Source organism: Neltuma alba, unplaced genomic scaffold (genome assembly GCF_004799145.2).
Source record: "Neltuma alba isolate B1F8T4 unplaced genomic scaffold, ASM479914v2 tig00012477_pilon, whole genome shotgun sequence".
Classification (NCBI taxonomy): domain Eukaryota; kingdom Viridiplantae; phylum Streptophyta; class Magnoliopsida; order Fabales; family Fabaceae; genus Neltuma; species Neltuma alba.
In genome coordinates this window covers 201,721-225,870 of record NW_021636952.1, presented here as the reverse complement: position 1 = coordinate 225,870, position 24,150 = coordinate 201,721, and the positions used below count along the sequence as shown (strand labels likewise).

The 24,150-nt window shown below is 30.9% G+C and overlaps 3 protein-coding genes across 3 annotated transcripts; 2 read left to right on the top strand and 1 right to left on the bottom strand.

The window, feature by feature from the left end:
- Window positions 1-382: 382 nt before the first annotated feature.
- LOC114727473 (protein NRT1/ PTR FAMILY 5.4-like) lies at window positions 383-7,444 on the top strand. Its single transcript, XM_028914176.1, has 5 exons — window positions 383-473; window positions 653-870; window positions 4,632-4,874; window positions 5,566-5,843; window positions 6,583-7,444. Exons 1-5 carry the CDS (start codon window positions 383-385, stop codon window positions 7,442-7,444), a joined length of 1,692 nt encoding a protein of 563 aa, XP_028770009.1.
- A 3,137-nt stretch (window positions 7,445-10,581) lies between these two features.
- On the top strand, window positions 10,582-14,511 carry LOC114727471 (protein NRT1/ PTR FAMILY 5.4-like). The gene is made up of 5 exons (XM_028914175.1): window positions 10,582-10,669; window positions 10,843-11,060; window positions 11,625-11,867; window positions 12,807-13,087; window positions 13,644-14,511. The coding sequence occupies exons 1-5, from the start codon at window positions 10,582-10,584 to the stop codon at window positions 14,509-14,511; spliced, it is 1,698 nt and encodes a 565-aa protein (XP_028770008.1).
- A 1,568-nt stretch (window positions 14,512-16,079) lies between these two features.
- On the bottom strand, window positions 16,080-19,435 carry LOC114727486 (UPF0481 protein At3g47200-like). The gene is made up of 3 exons (XM_028914187.1): window positions 19,200-19,435; window positions 18,857-19,051; window positions 16,080-17,781 (listed from the first exon to the last, which is right to left on the bottom strand). The coding sequence occupies exons 2-3, from the start codon at window positions 19,022-19,024 to the stop codon at window positions 16,531-16,533; spliced, it is 1,419 nt and encodes a 472-aa protein (XP_028770020.1). The 5' UTR covers window positions 19,025-19,051; window positions 19,200-19,435; the 3' UTR covers window positions 16,080-16,530.
- Between the last annotated feature and the right edge of the window lie 4,715 nt (window positions 19,436-24,150).

Below are 24,150 nucleotides of genomic sequence, written 5' to 3'. Positions count from 1 at the left end.
ACAAAGTTCTCTTTATAGACTCATCACACATTCCATAAAGAATATTTCTAGAAGTTCCAATCATAATTTTAATCGCAACCAAGTTACTTAATGTCAGTCTAGTGAATTGATCCCACTAATAAACACCTATCAAACATGTTATAAAAAGGATGAATATCCATTCTAATATGCGTCTCATATAAGTTTGAATATAATGCACTTAATCCCTTTTTATCTTTCGGCCATTAAGTGGCTTTCTTGTTGTCGCATTTTCTCACTTCCACACACTCACGCATCTCTGCATATAAACACCCAAACGCATTAATTCCAAACACACACAGCTTTTCTTCTTATCATCTCTCTTTCTCTCTCTAACTCCTCCACCGTCTCCGTATTGTCCTCCATGGCGGAAAACCACAACGGTAACGCCCACCACCACCGCAACCAACCTTCCATCCCAAAGGGTGGCTGGCACGCCGCCATCTTCATCATCTGTGCGTCGTTCATTTCCAATTCATATCTATATATATATATATATATATATAGATATATATTCATTCTTCTTTCTGGGATACGATGGCTTGAGGATCAAAATCTCGTGGCTGGAATTTGCGAGCAAGATTAGGTTAGATTCGCTAACTTTGTGACTGTGTGATATATATTGTGTTGGCAGGTGTGGAGTTCGCAGATAGATTCGCGTACTATGGGTTGTCGGGGAATCTGATACAGTACCTGACGAAAGTTCTTCAGGAGCCCACCGCGACGGCGTCCAAAAACGTCAACACTTTCATCGGCGTTTCGGCTCTGTTCCCTCTGCTCGGTGGCTTCATCGCCGACTCATATCTCGGTCGTTTCAACACCATCGTCGCCTCCTCCATCATCTACCTTCTGGTATGTTTCTAATTGTTCTACTCTTACCTCTATTCTATCTTCTTCCTCTTCCTCTTCTTAGTGGCGCCGGTTTGGTTTTGGATTAATTTCACTCGCAGAATCCAGTTCTACGATGCTTGGGAAATGGGAACTGGGGCGTCAAGTTAATTTTGAGCATGCTACATTGTGGGCCCCACTAGTTGACCAAATTGATAAAAGTTTTACGAGTTATAAATGATTTGAATGAGTTGTCCAAATGTCTGACCTTTTTTGGGGTTGAATATTTATCCTCTAGAGTGTTTGGGAGGAAATCAATCATAACTTTAAAAATAATTTTACAGAACATTAAATAAATATTTCTCTTGATTCTATTTATAAAACACTTTTAACATATTTCACACAGATCAAAAAAAATATTAAATTGTATTAATTCTTCATTAAAATATAATAATTTTTCAACTTTACCCTATTTAATATATACACCTTTCAAAAAAAAAACTATCTATAATAAATAAAGGATAATATAGTATATTCATGTTAAAAATTTAATGAAGTAACTTATAAATAAGACAGAAAAAAACTTCTCTCTCTGCCCTATAAATAGGACCAGAGGAGTATGTAAGAAAATTTTTGTGTTTCAACTTAAATGAAAGCAATTTTTAAAAATGCTTTTTAAGTAAACCAAACACTCCTTAGAAAAAAAAATTATAATGCACTTTAAATAAGAAAAATAATTATTTTCATATATTTCTGTTTATCGGTCAAATTTTTTAAAAAAAAATTTATGAGTAAAGTTACATCACTTAAAAAATTGCGATGCTAAGTGCACTAAAAAAATAAGATTATATATAAAATTATATATTTACGTTTTTTAATTAAAAGACTTCAATTGAGCATGTACAACTCTTCTTTTTCTTGATAGGGGAGGTAATCAAATTCAAAACAGTTTGTTAAGCATTAAATTAAATGCGGGCACTTTTTCCATTATAGATTCAAAATTTAATTTGTTATATTATGATAGACTAACCCATTTTCCTAAATACAAAATCATTGGCCGGTGTAATTTTTTCAATTATATGCAATATATGTTCAGCTATGTGCAAAATAGGTTGCACACAACAAAATTTTATAATTAATGAATAATGTTTGGCAATTTTCTCATTTTAACATGAGCACATGTCAAATTTCAGTATTTATAATTGACTGAAAATTAGGGTAATTAATTTTTTTTATTTAGTACCTGTACGCAATTCTTCGTTCTAATGCTCGCAGCACACTAGGGACAATTTCTTTTTCATACATACATACATATATGTGTGTGTGTGTTGGATTTCTTAATGTCTATATATTGTTACTTTTTTCCAACTCTGGCCGCAATTAAATTATGGCTTACTTTTCATAATTTGATGCCTTTAAAATTTTTAAGAAATAATTAGGGACATATGTGAAAATATATTTTAATTGTTCCTCTGTAACTTCCTAAAAGCTAATATAATTAGACATACCAATCTTCTCAAACTTACCTCTTATAATCAGTAACATAAGGAGTAATTAATATTTTATTTAAAATTCTTCAAAACGACATGTTTGATACAAAGTCTAGTCTTCTTTGCGTGTGATTCCTGAAATGGAAATACGTAAATTTAGCTATGAATCTCAATTAACAATTGGGCTGTTTTTAGATTAGTTATATAGAATAATTTTCTAGAACAAGTTTCAGAAATAAAAAAAGGGGTTTATTATAATTTTTGATTCCTCAAATTTTTTTTATTTTGGTTTTAATTCATCAAATTTCAAAATATAAGAATTGATATTTCAAGGAACAAAATGGTCCAAGTTTTTATTGACTTATAGGAACCAATATTTTAAATAAAAAGAAACTTAAAAGATTAAAACGTATGATTTAAAACTTGATAGACTAAAATCAAAATGAGAACAAACTTGCAAAACTAAAAAGTATATTAGCCCTAAAAAAGTTTTAAAACTCCTTGAATCATTATTTTAAAAAGCATACCCCTCGGTTTCTATCATAAGCACCTACCATTAATCAATGATGTTACTTAAAATCAATATTGCTTGTAAATTAAAATATTAGAAATAATCTTAATAAAAATCATTGGACGAGTTTCTTTAATTAGTTAAAAAATTTCATCATTAGTTAGGACTTAGGAATATTATTTGAAAAAAAAAATACTTTAGATATTTAGATATTAGACAATACATGTTACTCTTTCAGTTTTAAATATAAAATCTAGTTTGTAATCTAATTTTTATTATAAAATAAGCTTTATATTTAGGACCGAACGAGTATATTTTGAAATATATAATATTGGAGGTTTTTATAATAAAAACCGAATGGAATAATTAAAACGGTGAAATGAAAGCTGAAAAAAAAAAGTTTTGGAACTCTTGATATAGTCAGAACTTTTCTATTGGGTAAGTAGTAGGGAGGATTTCTTACACAAAATATTGTGAGTTTACTTAATTAAGGCAGTTCCATGGATCCGTTAAACTCTCTTCAATATTACAAATGCTCCAAATATATATATTTATTTATTTATTCTACACGAACACAACCATTTCCATCACCTCCACCCAATCACGCATCTCTGCAAATACATTATTTCCTCCAAAAAGGATCTGCTATCTCTGGTTCTTGATATAATAACTCATTTAAATTTTATTTTGTTTCTAAATATAAAACCATAATTTATTTTATATTATTTATTTATTTATTTATTTAAAAATAGTATTTGTAATAATGGTAGTTCTAGCCTATATACATTTGATTAATAATGATACTTTAAGAAAGATAATATTTACTTATTATAAATAAATAACTTAACTAATTTTTTTAATATATTTTAATTAATTAATTCGCTCTTATATTAAGAAGTGGAGGTAGTATTAATTACAACTCCACGCAACATGCACACTCACCAAATCTTCATCTCTGTCGTTAATTCCTATAATTAGAAAGAAATAGGCTCAATAATGGATTCCAAATATCCCATCAGAACAATGGCTCCTATATATAACTCACTGGTGGGACCCATTTTATATTTTGATAATTTCTTTTTTAATCACACACACACACAACACATGTAGTTTGGAGAAGTTTCAAATTAGTACAAGGTTCAATATTGTTTTTGGGGGGGGGGGGTCAAATCTATTATATTACAAGATGGAATCATATATACCGCTTTTTTCTCCAATGTACCTTTGTTTAAAAATATATCACTAAATGGATTTACATCCCCTCAATATTGAGGAGTCATAATCAAAAGATATTCACTACATCAAATCACCAACACATTGTTGGTACCCGGCACCCCTTAAGAAAAGAGCACAAGTTCAAACTAAATAAGTGAAATAAAAATTTATTTTGATATGTTGGCAATGATGCTAAATATGTCTTGGGGACTTTTTTTTTAATAATAAATTTACGCATGTAGTTGCAATTACTTGAACTAGTTTTGTTTGCTATGAACTTCGATCCTTAATATAAAATTTCATTTAACTTTTATTTTTGTTTTAAATAATGACCTCAATTTATTTTGTTTTTCATATTATTCATTTTTTTCAATATAGGTCTTGTAATAATAATAGTTTAGCTAATAAACTTGATTAGTAAGGATATTTTAGGAAAGACAACATCTATTTATTATAAATAACTAACTTAACTTATTTTCTTAATTTATTTAAATTAATTAATTTTTTATATTTAGGACAGAGGTAGTATCTTTGATGGAAAAGTTTTTAATGTTTTGCAAAAACTGTAGGGCACGATATGGTTGACCCTATCAGTCTCAATACTGAAGAATAATTCAGCTTTATTTTTCATCGGCCTTTATATACTCTCCGTCGGGGACGGTGGTCATAAGCCGTGTGTGCAGACTTTCGCCGCCAATCAGTTCGACGATGACTCGCCGGAAGAAAAAATCACCAAGAACTCATTTTTCAACTACTGGTATTTGGGTTTAGTGGGCGCAGGTTTAATTTCCAGCATACTCATATATATTGAGGTAATTAATTTATATTCTTGATCAATTAGTTAATTGACTGACCTCATTGTTTTCTCAGTTTCTTTTTTCTCAAGTTACTATTTATATGTATAGCTAGTATAAGCTTACTTGTTTATTTGAATTAACGGTGAAGATTTGATTTTAGGTTGTTCGGTGCAAAAGCGTGAAAAAAGTTTTATCTCATTAAGTATAACATACTCTTTTAAGTGTTTTCTTAATTAAAGTATTATGGTTAATGAGTAAAGTTTGTTGGTGGAAAATTTTTAACTATTTCTATAGCCACTTTTTGAAGGGCAAAGCTTGTTTGGGGTTGGCGAACTTCAGGGCATATGTTACAAAAACATTTCTGTTTAGAAAGAAACACATAAGAATATTTTAAAAATAAATTAAAAATATGTATAATTTATTCTCCTATGCATAATATAAAGTGTGTGAAAAGTTGCACTATATATTTATAATGCACAAACCATATTTATAGATAATCTTAAATTTTTTGTATACTCTTCTAGTCTTATTTATTAATCAATTTTTTTCTATTTATAAATCACACAATTAAATTTTTTGCGTAAACATAAATTTCTCCATTCACTTACTTGTGTAAAATATTATTTTTTTGAAAAATATATGTTAAATGGGAGTAAGATTAAAAATTTATGACAACAATTATATTATATATTATGTGGACCAATAGGACCGTTATGGATGGGCCACGGGCTTTGGAATCATAAGTGGAACTGTTGCGTTAGCATTGGGACTGTTTTTGTTGGGAATAAGAAGGTACAAGAAGGACGGCCCAACGGGCAGCCCATTTACCGGGATGGCCCAGGTTTTGGTCGCCTCAATTCGGAAGTGGAGCGTGGGGACGGCGCGTGAGCCTCACATTTATTGGTTGGGCGAGGAAGAGAATAACGGGTCCCACCTCCAAAGTTGCCCAAAGTCCCAATCCTTAGTCCATACCGATCAATTCAGGTGTTTTTCATTTCTCACAAAAGTTTCTTTACCTTGTTTGCCCAAAAGAAAAAGTTCTTTACCCCTTTTTTAATATATAGTAAATAAAATACATTACGTAAAAAGGTTAGCATAAAGACCACACGTTATTCTAAGAGACGACATAAAGACAAATCCAGATACTCTCCTGTCTCCTCCCCACCTCTCTAATTCTCAAAATCTTATTCAGATTTAATATGTCATAAATATGTTATTATAAAAATAAATAAACTTAAACTGTTAAAATTTAATCTTAACAATTTATAAATTGTAGCATAAAAAATTGAAAAAAAATTAATTTATAAAACATTATAATAATATGTTTTTATAAAATATTAAATTTGAATAATCCGGTTTATGATTTAAGGGTGGAGACTGCCTTTTGAGGGTGATAAAAAGGGAAAGGACAAGATTCCATACAAGATGACAATTTATTACAACCAACATTAGTGTGAACAAACCAAACTCTACATCAGATACTGAGAACTAGGACAAAATAATAACCATGTTTCAAATGCCTATGAGTAAAACTTAGGGAATATTCCAAGAAAAAAAGGGTTATAATAAACATGTCAACTCCAAATGTAGGACAATAACAGCATCTGTCGTGCAATGACTGGATTGAATTAGAAGTAATTTCATTACCAAATGATGAAAAAAGGTTTAATTGAAACATAGTTTTGTGAATATGAACATTACATTTATTGTGTTCATTCTGTAGGTTTTTGGACAAGGCAATGATCATTGATGAGTTGGATGCCTCAAGCAAAATTAGAAATCCATGGAGACTATGTTCAATGACTCAAGTCGAAGAAGTGAAGCTTGTTCTTCGCCTTATCCCTATATGGCTCAGTGGTTTAATGTTCTTTGTCGTCCAAGCTCAGCTCCACACATTCATAATCAAGCAAGGTGAGACAATGATCCGTTCCATCGGACACTTCGAAATCCCTCCGGCATCACTTCAAAGCATCGTCGGAGTCATCATCTTTATCGCGGTACCGATCTACGATCGAGTTTTCGTACCCTTTGCTCGAAAATTCACAGGACATCCATCTGGTATCACAGTGTTACAGAGGATTGGATTAGGTCTATTCATGTCCATAATCAACATGATTGTTGCAGCTTTACTAGAATCCAAAAGGATTGGTGTTGCTAGAGAGAATAATCTTCTTAACAATCCCAAAGCAACATTACCAATGAGCATATGGTGGATGTTTCCTCAATATCTCATCTTTGGTATTTCTGATGCATTGGCTGTTGTGGGGTTTCAACAGTTGTTCTATGATGAAGTTGCAGAGACGATGAGAAGTATTGGAGCTGCGGCGTATATAAGCTTGCTAGGGTTTGGAAGCTTGGCTAGTAATGTTGTTATAATTGTTGTTCAAGATATTAGCTCAAAATCTGGTGAGAAATGGCTAGCAGGGAGCAACGTGAATAAGGCACACCTTGACTCTTTCTATTGGGTTTTGGCTAGTCTAAGTGCTGTGAATTTCTGCATCTATATTCTGGTTGCTAAAACTTTCACGTACAAACAGCTTAAGGTGGTTGATCCTAGCGGTGACTTTAATCACAATGAAGTGTAGCTCAGAATGGGAAAAGATCAGACCAATGCAAGCATGTGGAAGTCAAATGAAATAAAAGCTTCTTATTAGTATATATATTGCGATTCCTTGCTATATGTGCTACTCTGTTGGATCTTAAATATAGTAGTTGGTTTGAGGGATTGATGTTCTTTGTTCTTACATTTGTGTTTTAATCTAATGATCTGCCAAAATTACAATTTTTTTTAAAAAATTATTCTTATTGATTTCATACATTGAAGATGTTTATATAAATGGGGAACCTCTTCTAATATAAATAATTAAAAGAGGTATGTTTAGAAAATAAAAATAGATGTTTAAATAATATTAAAGGCGTTTATATAATTGTTCTCAAATTGCCCATGTTTCTTTTGCCGGGAATCTTCATCCAAATGAGTTATTCTACCATATAGTAATATTCAGGAGAGAGGTCTCTCCACTTTCCTTTCTCTTTGTTTTCTTCTGTTGCCTATCTCAACTATAAAATTACAATTTGAACCGTCCAGATTTTATATTTTATAAAATTATAAACAAAATATCAATTTTTTTAGAAAAACAAATAAAATTAAACTAATTAAATTTAACCATGATAATTTAAAACAATAATAAAAAAATTATTATAAAATTATTTTATATAATATAAATTCTAGATTGTTCAAATTGCAATCTTAATAGTTGAGATGAGAAGTGGAGAGAAATAGAAGGAAAAGGAAATGGAGTTGTTCCTTTCCTGTAATATCACTAGTATGTTGAGAATGTTTTAATTAATATTTAAAATTTTGATGTTAGTATTTTTTTCTTGGTTAATAGTGTTAGAATTAGAGGAATTAGGCAAACAAATTTGCTCACTCAATTAATGATGTCTATCCCAGAAAATTATTGAGGGTGTCTCACGTTTTTATTGCAATACTTTCAATTAAAAAAAAAACGTTTTATTTGTCGTGCATGAAATCTGGTAAATGAGTCTTGGGTTTTATGAATAAAAGGGGAAAAAAACAAAGGTATTGAATTGAAATGTTCTTGTCCATCACTTATCCAATTTTAACTGTCTTTTTTTAATCATGCAACTAAAATTGTTATGAAATATTATACTATCTATGATTTTAAATATAAGAACTAGTTGAATAATTTGAGTAGATTAAAAAAATAAGTTAAGTTAGTTATTTATAATAAATAAGTGTTATCTTTCTTAAAATATCCTTACTAATTAAGTGTATTAGCTAAAACAGCTATTATTACAAGGACTATCTTAAAAAAAAAATATAAATATAAAAAACAAAAAAATAAAATCTTATATTTAATATCAAAATAAAAATTAAATAAAACCTTATATTAGAGACTCAAGGTAACATTTTCCCATGGTTTTTTCATAAGAACCCACTTCACGTTGTGAGAAGTATGGTGACTAGAATCTTCTTTAGTGATGAGATGACGATGTACTGATTGGCGAATGATTGATTGAATGAATTGCCACATTTGTATTTTGGTCAAACAAAATCTTTGACAGTCAAAGTTAACATCTTTTTAACTGTAGGAATCGTTATTGCAACGTTTTAATTAGATTTGTCATGTCCTTCGACCGGACCATAGACGCCAGTTTTCCGTTCGGTTAGTTAAACTTCCCAGTCAAATCTAGTTTGATTTTGATAATACTCTTCTGATTCTTAATATAGAACCTAATTATTGAGTTAATTTTAGTTTTAAATATAAGACTTATTTATCATATTTATCAATTTTTTTTCTAAATTACTCTTATAGATACTCTTTCAAACATAATCAAGTAGAAAAGAGAGGGAGGATATCAAGAAAGATTATTATGGTGTTTGACGAAAAACATATCATATTTTTTTATAATTAACTAACTTACCTAACTTTTTTAATCTAATCAAATTAGTTAAATAGGTCTTATATTAAGAATCAAAGGAGTATTGATTTTTTCTACTGATTTGATAATATTGACTTTGAAAACTGCCACATGCACAAACGAAATATGGTAGTTAAATGGAGAAATCGAAGTTGCATTATTATATATATATATATATATATATATATATATAAAGTAAAGTATAGCATCCAGCTCCTAATTAATACCGTAAGTCCATAATTTTATTTATACTGCATCCAGTATTTTTAACACTTTTGATGTTATTTTTTAGTACATCTTATATCCTAATATACTCCTCCGGTCCTTAATATAAGACCATTTAACTAATTTGATTAGATTAAGGAAATTAGGTAAGTTAGTTAATTATAAGAAAAGTGACACATTTTTCTTAAAACACCATAATCATTTTTTTTAATACCCCTCTCCCTCTTCTATTTGATTATGGTTGAGGGAGTATCTATAAGGGTAATTTAGAGAAAATTGATAAATATGAGAAATGAGTCTTATATTTAGGACCAAAATTAACTTAAGAATTGGGTCCTATATTAAGGACCGGAGAAGTATTATTTATGATTTAAGATATTGGAAACACTAAAAAAAAATGATGCTGAATGCATCATAAATAAAATTAGAAGGTGTATGCAACATTGCAACTAGAAAATAACATTATGGTGTTTAATGCAGTTTTACCTTAAAAACTAATAATACTTTTCAAATCTACCTGTGTCAAAAGTCACTATTACATTAATTACAATAAATTAATTACTTATCATATTGAATTGTGCATAAGATATTAAATATTTTAAATATTATCAAATTGGATTTATATTTTGAACCAGTAATAACCTATCTTTTGTAAGCATAAATAAAAAGAGATGATTAAACTATTAACTCTATCCAAAAATGAAAATATTTCTAACTTTGCTTATACATTTAGATCCATACATTGAAAAAATAATAAAAATTATTACCTCCCCAATCCCAAATATTGGGATCCAGTTAAAAAATTTATTTTGATTCAAAATATAAAATCTTAATTTTTTGTCTTACTTGTTTAATACGAGTACTATTTTTCCTTTTTTTTTTTTTAATATTTCCGCCATTATTAGCCTTGCAGTCGCATTCTCTCACTTCCACACAATCACGCATCTCTGCATATAAACACCCAAGCGCATTAATTCCAAACACACACACCTTCGCTTCAGATCATCTCTCTCTCTCTCTCTCACTGACTCCTCCACCGCCTCCGTCTTCCATGGCTGAAAACGGCAACGGGGATGCCCTCCACCGCAACCAACCTTCCACCTCTAAGGGTGGCTGGCACGCCGCCATCTTCATCATGTGTACGTCTCTCATTTCCAACTCTCTCTCTCACACACACACATGTATTATATTCTTCTCTCTCGGAGACAACGACTTCATCAGGATCCAAATTCGGTGGCCGGAATTTACGAGCAAGATTAGGTTAGATTCGCTAACTGTGTGATTGTGATGTGTATATATAATGTGTTGGCAGGTGTGGAGTTCACAGATAGGTTCGCGTACTATGGTTTGACGGGGAATTTGATTCAGTACCTGACGAGAGTTCTTCAAGAGCCCAATGCCACGGCGTCCAAAAACGTCAACACTTTCATCGGCGTTTCGGCTCTGTTCCCTCTGCTCGGTGGCTTCATCGCCGACTCATATCTCGGTCGTTTCAACACCATCGTCGCCTCCTCCGTCATCTACCTCCTGGTATGTGTCCCATTTTTCTGCTCTTACCTGTACTTTTCCTCTTCCTCTTCTTCTTCTTGGCTGCGATTTGGTTTTTGGATGTATTTCGCCGCTGGGTTCTCGGCGAGTTGAAGCCAGTACTGTGATGCTTGGGAACTGGGCATCACGTGAATTTTGCATATGTTATATTGTGGGTCCCACATGTTGACCAAATTCACTAGGGTGAATGAACCTTGAAGTGGCTGATCTTATTTGGAGTTGGAGTTATAATTTGTTTTCAAAAAAAAAAAAAAGCCCTAAATAAAAAAAACAATTATCTTTCATTTCTATTTATAGGTCAAACTTTAAAACTCTCTCTTCTTTGCGACAAGTATTATCAATAAAAAATTATTATTAATTACTTTATCAAGTTTTTATATTTTGGGCCAAAATTTCTTTCTAACAAACTTCTTATATTATAGATAAGAGGGAGTGTGTGTGTGTATATATATATATTGAATTTGTGTGTGTAGTTGCAATTAACCGGGCTAGTTTTGTTTGCTACGTTTGATGGGAAATTTTTTTCATGTTGTATAAAAATTGTAGGGCATGATATGGTTGACCCTGTCAGCCTCAGTACTGAAGAATAATTCGACTTTATTTTTCGTTGGCCTTTATATACTGTCCATCGGAGACGGTGGCCACAAGCCGTGTGTGCAGACTTTCGCCGCAAATCAGTTCGACGATAACTCGCCGGAAGAAAAAATTGCCAAGAGCTCATTCTTCAACTTTTGGTATCTGGGATTAGTGGCTGGAGGTTTAGCTTCTTGCCTTGTAATATATATTGAGGTAATTAATTTATGTCCTTGATCAGTTCATTAATTAGCCTCACTATTTTCTCAGTTTTTTCATTTAGAGGGATCCCATAAAAAGAAGTTTGAAATTGTCAAATTTCAAATAAGATTTGGTAACATTTTAATAGATTTTAACAACACAGAATTTACAAATTTAGTGATTTCAAACTTTTTTTAGTGATTTCAGACTTTTTTTAATGAAATTTTTTTTTTACTTTTTTTAAACTTTATTACTTATTAATTGTGATAATTATTGTAAGGCATTAAGAAAGGAATGTAAAACTAAAAAGTTTTACAATAATTAAGCTATATGTAATAACAAGTTTCAGTGCAGAAAATGATAACAAGTTTATGATGCTCACTTGTGATTAAGACTTTTTAGTAATTGTATTCCTTTCTTGAGACGTGGCAGTGATTCTTCCAAATTTTTTGTTGGCCAAAAAAATGTTTTAGAAAAAGTTTGGTATATCTCACCAAACCATTTTTTTCCAAAAAGGAAAAAACATCAATAAATTAAAGATACGTATAATCTAATAAACTATGTATAATATAAAGTTTATAAGAAATTGCACCATTTATAATACTTGAAGCGCATCTTATACATACTTAATGGGAACCAGTTTTGTGGTCTAAATTTAATTTAAAATTTTTAACTAATAGTTTTTAAAGAAAACATTATTTTTTTTAAAAAAAAACTTATAGTTAAAAGATTACATTTATTTTGAATTATCTGCCTATTGACAAAAAAAAAAGTTCTTTTAAAAACAAAGATATGAAAAAATTAAATCTTTATTGTTCATATTAAATTTGAATAGTTAAAATTTGATGAGTATCATGATACTCATAACTGTGATGAATATTAAAACTGGTTCTATACTTGATGCACGCATTAAAGATATTTTTGTGAACAACTATATATTATGTGGATAAATAGGAAGATGTTGGATGGGCCGCGGGCCTTTGCGTTGTGACTGGAGCGGTGGGGTTAGCATTAGTATTGTTCTTGGTGGGAATAAGACGGTACCGGAAAGAAGGGCCAACGGGCAGCCCATTCACAAGCATGGCCCAAGTTTTTGTGGCTGCAATTCGAAAGAGGCGCGTGGGAACGACGCGTGATCCTCACATTTATTGGTTTGGAGCGGACGAGAATCATAACACATCCCATCTCCCAACTCAACCAAAGCCCCCTTCTTTAGCTCATGCTCATCAATTCAGGTGCTTCTCAGTTCTCATTTCTCTCAAAAGCTCTCAACACTTTTTTTCTTTTTATATAAAAAAGAATTTAACATAATAAACATTACTTACAAACTCTCAAGCAAGCTTACATAGTATAACATAACGGCACATACTAAAAATGATGAATTACTACTGCCTCTGATTTTATATAACACATATTCGATTGTAAATATAAGAATTAGTTAAAGATTCAATTTGATTCAATTATAAGACCTCAATATATTTTATATCATATATCTAACCATTTTTGCCTAAAGTAATCCCTATGGTGATTATATATATTAAAAGGTTTTCATCAAATGATTGTTCCAATATACCTAATTAGTAAGAGTATTTTTAAAAAAATAATACTCATTTATAAAAAATAGTTAATTTAAGTAATTTTTTTATATTTGTAAATTATTTATCTAGCTTAAGATCAGAGGTAATATAAGATACAAATAGTCGAGCTATATATAAATTAAAAATGGATCATACCACTTTTCCAAACCCTTCATCAGATTGTGGATTAAGAATTATTGTGTTCAACTTGCAGTTTTTTGGACAGGGCAATGATCATTGATGACTTGGATGCCTCAAGCAACACTAGAAACCCTTGGAGATTATGCACTGTGAGTCAAGTTCAAGAAGTAAAGCTAGTTCTTCGCCTAGTCCCTGTATGGCTGAGTTGTTTAATGTTCTTTGTTGTGCAAGCGCAACTCTATACATTCATAGTCAAGCAAGGTGAGACAATGGTTCGTTCCATCGGACCACACTTTAATATTCCTCCTGCGTCACTTCAAAGCATCGTCTCTGTCGTCATCCTCATCACAGTACCCATCTACGATAGAGTGTTCGTACCCTTTGCTCGAAAACTCACAGGACATCCATCTGGTATCACAGTGTTACAGAGAATTGGATTAGGTTTGTTCGTGTCTATAATCAACATGATTGTTGCAGCTTTACTAGAATCCAAAAGGGTTGGTGTTGCTAGAGAGAATAATCTTCTTGACAATCCCAAAGCAACATTACCAATGAGCATATGGTGGATGCTTCCTCAGTATTCTATCTTTGGCATTTCTAATGCACTAGCCATTGTAGGTTTCCAACAATTGTTCTATGATGAAGTGGCAGCGACGATGAAAAGTCTTGGAGCTGCAGCATATATAAGCTTGTTTGGATTTGGAACCCTAGCTAGTAATGTTGTTATAACTGTTGTTCAAGATATTAGCTCAAAAGCTGGTGAGAAATGGCTCGCAGGGAGCAACTTGAATAGGGCACACCTTGACTCTTTTTATTGGGTTTTGGCTGGTTTGAGTGCTGTGAATTTCTGTATTTATATTCTAGTTGCCAAAAATTTTGTGTACAAAAAAGAGATTAATGTGATTGATTCTAGCATCAATAACAATCATAATCAAGTGTAGCACAGAATGGGAAAAGACCAATGTAATATGCATGAAAGTGAAATAAAAGAAAAGTTTCTTATATTAGTAGATATACTGCGATTAATTATTGTACACTCTCTTCGATTTTATATGTACTTTTTGTTTTCAAATACAATTTTTTTAGAACAATTATCCAAGCATTTCTTTTTTAATTCTCAAAACTTGTTTCTAAAAACTGTTCTATAAAACTATTCTAAAAACATTATAAAAAAAACAAAAGAAAAGAAACAAACAAGGCTTACATGTCAGCCAAGCCCACCACATTGATACTTGTTTATCAAATTCTTTGAGAAATCAGAGGAAAAGGTGAGATGAAAAAAGAGAGCTCTTCCTTCCAAGTTCTCTCTTGAAGGTTCTTTGAACTTCACGGTGTACGAGTAGATAGTTAGAAGATCTTCTTGGAGCTTTTGGTTTGCATTGTTCTTTTTAATTAAACGGTTTATCTTGTTGCTGGTTGTTTGCCCTCTCTGCTCTGGGTTTGTTTTCTGGGCTGGAAAGTTGGTTACTTTCCTTCCTCCAAGATGATACTACCAACTGGAAGTGAGAGACACAGCACTTCCCTTTTCACTTCCTTTTTCTTCAGGTGTTGAGGTCAAAATTCACAATAATTTGAAAAAAAGAAAGTTAATTTCCCTAAAACATCTGATAATAATTTTATACCAAATATATGAAAAATAATAATTTTTCTTCAATTTTCTATGTTTACGAAGCTTAATTAATAAAACTTGTACGTCTTATTGCTGAAGAAAATAAAAATAATTGTACGTGCATCAATCTCCTTAATTCTTAATTTACTGTTTTAAAACTTGAATTGCCGGCCTGTAGCCTAATAGAGTATTCGGTAGTTGGGTCTTCATTCAATGCTCATCACAACGATAAGCATTATGTGCTCATCACTCTAATACAATCTAAACCATCCAAAATCTAATATGGGTGGTTTAAATTTAAAATTTTCAATATACAATTTTTTCAATGATAAATTTATTTTTTAAACATATGTTAGTTATGATATTATATTTATTTTAAATTATGTATCTATTAAAACAAAATGTTGATTAAAATATATTAAAAAATTTAAATTTAATCTGAACCATCTGAAATCGATTTGGAGGGTCCAAATTGCGAGGAGCATGGAATGTGCTCCCTTTAGTAGTGATGAGCAATACACACACATCTTTTAATTATATATATTTATTGTTTTAAGAAATTAAAAATTAAAAGTTTTACATTTAGGGTACAAATTAAGTTTCCTTTAATAACATAAAAAAATTACATTATTAACAATAAAATTAAATTAAATATAAGCTTTTCAACTTTAAAATCAAAAGAATAATGACATTGTTGTAGAGTCGTCATATTACCAAACAAAATTTCGGTTTTATCTTCCATCATATATAACTATAATATGTGGGATCTCAAGAACATGACCTACAAATTTCATATTGGTATTAACAGAATATCTTCTTCTGTATATCTTGAATCATTGCTTTGACATCATTGGTCAGGTCATCTTCCATCTATCACGTTTGATTGATAAAGCAATCAGCAATATAAATTCTCATTCTTATTGCAAACATAAATATTCAAATGAAGCTTTAATATACACCTTTCTTGTATCATTGTCAAGTATGTGCATTTTTAAAGCTGCCAAAAGGTGGGGGGAATGGCCATAAGCATGTATATATGAATCACCTCCTGTATCCCCTACATGGAAACTTACTTCTAATATGGATAACCGATTGGATTAATTTAATTTGATGGCTACAAAAATCGAAAGAATAGAAGAGGACATATATATATATATATATATATATATAATAACTTTTAGAAGAGCTTTTCTGTGGCTACAAGGAGCAGAACTACTTTTCTATGGCCACAAGGTGCGATCTATTGTCAACAAGACCTGGTACAAGACATTGTTTCACTAGTTAATTATTGGAAACAAAGTCAGAGGACACAATAATCAAATCCCAACATCATACATACAAAGCCGGAAATTTACTTCACAACTTGGAGGATAGAAATTATGGTTTGAACAACTGTGAGAAAGATGAGTATAATTGCAGCAATAGAAGCAACAGTTTGCCAAGGTGTACGGCAATAATCATGTCTTAGAGTTGCCCACAGCTCATGCCAAGGATCTTGACAATACGCATTCAACTTTTGGCAAATATCAAAGTATTTAGAATTGAAAGTCAACTGATTGACATTTCCCAAAAGACCATTAAATAATAAAGCAACATTATTCGTACCCCCTACATGATTGCTGACTATTTTCTTGTGGATAAGGAGATCCACATCTTTTTGTGTGTCTATTAGACAATCCAATACAAGAGCATAGTCAGTAATGTAAGCAGCACAAGGATAATGACACTCTTCTAATGCTATCATATTGCGAAACACAAGTTCAGTGTTATCATCCACCAGAAATTGTGGAATTTCAAGAATATGTCCTGAAAATTTCATGTCTAATAAGCATTTGCTCTCACTAGCCTTCAACTTTATCCCTGCTTCTTGTAATGCATTTGCATTGTATAAAAGACGATGACTTCCATCCACTGATATTAATTGCTGTGCAGACATTTCTCCTTGTAAGTATAATGATCTAAGAAGATCTGTAAAATGCTTTACCTTAACATCAATATTTGGCATTACTTTTGTTCCATGATAATGCTCAAAATACTTATACGTGAGCTTACGAAATGAAGGGAGGTTACCCCGACGCTCATCAGGAAAAGCTCTATTGAATAGCTCTTCAATAACAAAGAATGGAAGTTGATTCTCAAGTAAACACAAATCCTGGGATATAGAACTTACTAACCAGAGCTGCGTCAATATAGCATCGTTGCCATGATCCCTCTTATAGGCCATGATGAAGAGTTCAATGATGAAACCAGCATCCATTAATATCAATTTCACAAGTTCTTCTTCACTAAAGTTAAGGGTTTCTGAATAAGAAGCACGGACTTTTGGTTCTAAATGTTTCACACAGCGAACCAAATCATCCAAGCTTGACATAGCCCTTTGAGCAAATCTTTTGAAAAATATTTTTTTATGCCTTTCCATGTCCTGCAGCCTCTCATTACGGTAATGGAAGGGGCCAATCGAAACAACTTTTGGAGTGTAAGCCTTTTCTTTAAGATGACGGAGCACAATGGGCACTCGATAGATACAACAGTCTGGTGACGAAAGACCATCTCCGCAATCTTGAATCCTTTCTTTGATGTCTATAGCCAGCTCATCTTCCACCTTTGAAGTTTGATTTAGAATGCAAACTTGAATTATACAAGTGATATATATATATATATATATATATATATATGTAAAGAATCCCCTATTATAAAAATGGGCTGTTTTGCCGCGTAAAGCTTGACGGTTGAATAGGAAAACAGGGCATATAGGTTGAGGCGGAAGTTGGGAGGATATTTGACTGACAGTTGTCATTCTGACCATCAAGTTTATCCACAAAATATTAAATAAAGGGAAAATTAGAGAGAGAGAGGCCTAATGGGAATAATTTTTCCTTAAATAAATAACCATTAAACGGGTTTAATTTTTTATTTTTTATAAAAAAATTGGCTAACTACTGACAGTTATCATCAAATAATTGAGAACAAAATTTGAATTTTTTTTTATATAAATAACCGTCAAACCTTAACTATTTGATGGTTTTTTTAATAATAAATTGACAATTTTTTCATTTTAAGATCTAGTTTCAAAAACTAATTTTTATCTCTAAACTTCTCAATTCCAACCTATTTGGATAAAGGTCAAACAAAGATAAGGACTTTGAGTTACATCTCGAATATCAAATACGCTTTCAACGATGCAAATTTAAAATTTTGAAATAATAATTTTTGAATAGAAAAATTATTTTTTCAAAAAATTAACAAGAGATTATTTTTATTTTAGATTCTTTACCCGTTAAGATAATTTTTGTGAAAATCTAAATTATGTTATTGATAACAACAGATTTGTATTCTCATAAAATTGTCTATAACTAAAATCAGACAAGGCTAAAGAAAAGGTAAAAGGGGGGGGGGAGGCTACAATGGGTTACACACAAGCAAATCTTAGAAGGTGCGATCAAATTAAAGGGAATGTAGAAATCAAGAAAAGCCATCACGGATGAAAAGCACAGGACGCATACTTGCAATCTGACAAGTGTCTTTGAAAGGGAAACGAAATAAGACTAAAGAAGTGTAATAATAGAGGAATGATATAAACAGAAGCAACCTCAAAAATTGTAAGCAAAAAGAAAGTAAAGAAAATAATAAGAAAAGGCTTCACAGTTGAAGAAAGAGTAGTAAAGAATGACACATACGTGTTGTTGTTCCAAGTTGTTGGTGAATAAGAAAACTGGTGACTGCTGCTCCACCATTTGTTCAGCACTCTCGGAGACTCTGTCTCTTCGGCCCCTGACTTTAGACTTCAGCCAGCGGGGAATAAAAGCAAGTGTTGCTGAAGAAGCTGATACTGTAATTTCCGCCATTGATGGTACTCTTGGTTATATAATAGCCTGAAAATCGAATAATATGAAATAAGTTATTGAATAATTTATTTGCTAAGAGGCTGTGATCTATTCTGTGGTATATATTGAGAACGGCGAGCGGATGTTAAGGAGGAGAAGGAAGTATATCTCTGCTCTGTTATGCTCAGCAACTCACACCAGCAGAACCACCGACGTTAGTGTCAAGCAAGAGAGAATCATATATGGAAAGGCACGGGGCTATGTCTGGGGAAAAGATTCAGAGAGGATTGACAACTTTTAGAAGTTGGTGAGGTGGATGGAGATGAAGTTGAAGACCCACTAACTGATTTGGAGATATATGGCCATAGAGAAAGAGGTTTCAGCCGAAAAAGTAAAGATGAGAAGTTTGAACGAAATGGAAAATACTCAAATGGAAAAGATAAGTATTTTGAATTTTAATTTTGAAATTGAAAGGAAATAGAGGAAAAAGAAAACAATTTAATCTTACACAGAGCCCAATATGAGCTGGTACTATTCAGTTAAACAGCAAAACGTGACAGGAGCCATATTATGGAACCAGCTTGAATGATTTTTATATCAATCAATCAACTTAAAATATTAATAATCAATCAATCATTAATCAATCAATTTAAAATATCAAATAAAAATCAAAGACAAAATAAGTTATTTTTATCTTCAAAGTGGCTCCTCATTTAAATTATTGTGCTATGAACAGTATCAACTTATAAACAGTTTGTGTGTGACTCCATGCATTCCTTTTTTTTTTTTTTTTAAATTTTGGGTGGATTTTGGACTTCGTATTTCAAAATTCCCTCCGTCCTCCCATTCATTTTTTCTAATCTCTCCACCTTCTACTCTTTTTCCATACATGTTTCTCTCTCTATTTTCCCCCTTTTCTAAATTCCAAATTCAAATGGAAGCTTCAACCTCTCTTTTTCTCTTTCACTCAGATTGATGATTTTCTCATAGAAATCACTGCTCCATTTCCTTTGCTTACAAACACTATTGGCATGTTTGGTTGGATTCACTACAAAAAAATTGACTTTCAGTAGTAACAAAAAGTTGCTGTTGAAAAGTTGTTGCTGTAGCAACCGTGGTTGAAAACTTTCAGCAGCAACAAAAAAAGTCACCGCTGAAAGTGATGCCTAAGAAAAATTGGCTTTACCGACGCTATGTCATCACCGGCCACTTCCACCTCATCGCTGTCGGTCACCACGTCATCACTGATCGGATGCCACATCATCACTAGCCACCTCCACGTCATTGCCACATCACCCATCTCATGGGACATCACTCCTCCCCGCCAAGTTACCACCCAAATATTTTCACCTTAAACGTGTCTTCTTCAAGGTTCGAACTCGTGACCACCTCCTTTCGTGTCTAATCTTCTTGCTGTTGAGCTGGATTGAATTTGTTTATTATTATTGTAAAATAAAATATATCGTATTATATTATACTTTCAGCCGTGACATTAGAAAGTCATTATTGAAAGTCAAATTTGACACTAATAGTCACTGGTAAAAATCTACTTTCAGCAGTGACCCTAAAAAGGCGCGGCTGAAAGTGAATCCTTTAGTGATGACATCACCACCGAAGGTCTTTTATTCAGTGGCGACACAAAAAGTCGCCGTAGAAAGTATACGTTTCAGCAGCGACATTTTTGTCGTCGCTGAAAGTCTTACTTTTAGCGGTGAATTTTTTTGTCGCCATCGAAAGTCGTTACCTAAAGCCTTTTTTGTAGTGTACGAAACTCCATTGATTGATCAGGAAAAAAAAAAAAAAAGACATAGAGATCAGATTATATCAAAGGGTGTTTGTGATATGAGGAAGAATGGAAGACTATATATAGATGGTTTAAAGAGGGGTTAGTGTTATCAAAAGGAGCCAAAGATAAGAATAGATTATTTTGAATTTTTCATTTGATCAATATAATAAGATTTGACAATATATTTGGATTCTAATATCAAGAAAATTTCATCTTATTTTCGAACAATACTTTATATTATATATATAAAATAAATATAAAAGAATCTCATTTTTTTTAAATTAAGGTTTGGTGGGTATTTTAATTGAAATAGTAATACTTTTTTTAATAAACCATTAGATAGTAATAATATACTATTATCACGATAAAAATTTTCAAGTGTTTCATAAAAGTTATATAGATTTTCTAGCTTATCATTAATATATATTTTCAAGTAGATATTGTTATTTGTTACTCTGGTTTAATTTTAATATTTTATTTCAAAATTAAGATTTATATGAATGAAACATATGTTAATAACAGTTCTTTGGGGATCAAATATTTAAAACATGCTCAAGATAATGCCTGACACAATCTTTTCAAAAAAAATTTATATACGAGTATTTCGAACATAAAATTATTTTTTATTTTATTTATAAACAATAATATTATAATTAATAATTATAACAAAAATAGAAATAGATAAATGTGTACTGTTATCTCTACCTTAGCTACCGAATTTTCTATATCTATGATTTATTGGATCTAGTCTTCATTCATAGCTTAATTGATGAGGATGTGTGAAAGATTCACAAAAATATCTGAATAGTTCAAAGTAAATTCTCACATCACGTGAAGGCAACATGTGATCAATATCTTACAGATTGGTTATCCACCACATATAGAGACATCACATCTTTGTTTGTAGGCTCAACTCTCAAGTCCATTAACAAAATGATTTCAAATCCGTATGTGTGATGTGTACATTATAAATTATTAATTCAAAGATTATAAAAATTTAATGATGGTTTACAAAAAAATCCAATAAACTAGAGTTAATAAATTATTGTTATATTTTCTAATCAAAATCACGTTATTTTGAGCTCATACTGAGGGAAGAAAAAGTTGAAATTCTATCATGTCATTCCATCCAAAACTCTCTGGTCAAACTAATTAGGATTTAGGAGATTGGTTGATTGGTTTACTGGTCTAATCAATTGGCTTTGATTTTTTCATGAGCACAATTATCTTCTTATTAAAGACAATTATATTGTACTATCGGTACTACATGTGAACAACTTTTCTAGCAAAGATCTGAATTTTGTTTGACCACAACTTAGATTAAATTTTAATAAAATGTTATCAATACTTAAGGGTAGGGCTATTCACGGTCCCGTCCTGGTTCTATCTTGGTGAACAGGAACATGATAGGATTTTTGTCCCATGTCCGGTCCCGTTTCCCCTTTTTTTCTAAAAAAAAATCTTATAATTTTTTATATGATTTTTTATGTTATAATGCTTATTTTTCTATCAAGCTTCTAAAGATAATAACATTATAAAAAAAAAAAATTATGTAGAAAGCTCAATTATATAGTATAAAAAAGGTGTAAAAACAATATTGTAAAAAAATATCATAAAAAAACACTATATATAGCTTTATAAAATATTTTATTGAGGAAAGAGATTTTGTTGAGATAATATTACAATTTAAAGTGCTAAAAATCACTATAAAAATAATAATTATTAATAAGTAAATTGAATAATCTAATAATAAATAATTTTTAAAAAAAACATTTTGGGACAGGACGGGATAGTCCTGAACTCACTGGGATCAAAACGGGATAACCGGGACGAGACAAATTGAACACCTTTACTTAAGGGTTCACCTAGTCAGACGTCTAGAACCAATATAATGTGAAAGGGGTCATTTTCTATCGTACAGAAAATTATTAATGAATCAAAGTAAAGCAAATAATGATTGCAAAAAAACAAATAAGGCTGAAAGACAAACTCATAATTCATGAAACTTTGTCAACAAAAGTCTAACACCTACAAGCCTTGATCATTGAATGATTATCTTATTTTATGAAAAAAGATATAGCATTTTTCAGTAATTACTCATCTAATTTAATGTAAGATAATCTATTATTAAAGTGTTATGCGAAACATCAAATCATTTAATTATTTTTCGCCAAAAATTCATTTAATAATTAATAGTTTAATACCAGAGGAATTAATTTGATCATTTGTAAAAAAATCATATAATCAGAATAATAAATTTATTAATATATATAAGATTATTTGATATTGAATAATTAAATAATGACAGAAATAATATACAACTACAAATTAATAGCTAATAATGTGGATATTACTTCATGAATTTGGATTAATTTTGCCACTTAGATCTAAATAAAATCAAAATCAATCAAATTACGAATTATATATATAAAGAGACTATTATGATCATAATAATTTTTTATTATTGTGAAAATAAATAAATTGTATTTTATCAATTATATCTGAAAAAACCTCATTTTATTTTATATTTTGTGACAATTTATATGTCTTCTAGTCGGCATCGACATCAACCATAATTAAAAGATCATGAGTACAGTGACTAAAGCAAATGATTGAGAAAACTATAAAAACTCTAAAAAGGAAAAAAAACTACAATAATCTGATTAAAAATCAAGTGAAACTACCATGATTAGCAAATTAATTTTCTCTCAAATAATTTAATTAATTATTATATGATCATGTCCGCATACACAGGCACACTCTCCACATGATTTGAAAAGATTTGTGTGAGCTAGATCAATGTATCAATGAAAAGTTGATCAATGAAAGAACCATTCCGTTGACATTGAGGACTTGATTACATACACCTCTTTCATACAGCGACTCCAATACAAACTATTGATAAATGTATAAAAGTTCTCTCTCTCTCTCTCTCTCTCTCTATATATATATGTATATATATTTATTGCAATGAATATTATTCATGGAATTAATCTCCAACAATGTACTAAAGTCACCCCGTGATATTATATCATATCATTGATAACACTATGTGATCATTAAAATTGCATTGTATTGCAAGGCCTTGTCAAATTTTTATCCACATCAAACTTCTAATCTTCTGGCTAGCCTGCAATCTACACAATCAACCTAAAACATAGAAAATATTAAAAAAAAAATTCTACCATTAAAAGGTTATGAATAATGTAACTTGTTTTTAAAATTCTGTATAATATACACGACTTATGTATAAGTGGAGTATATGTAGAAAAATAGGATAATTTATTTTCTATATGTATTTGTAGATGTTAGTAAAACGCTGTGCTTAGGCTTACTTAGCCTTTCCTTGTATTTCCGGATG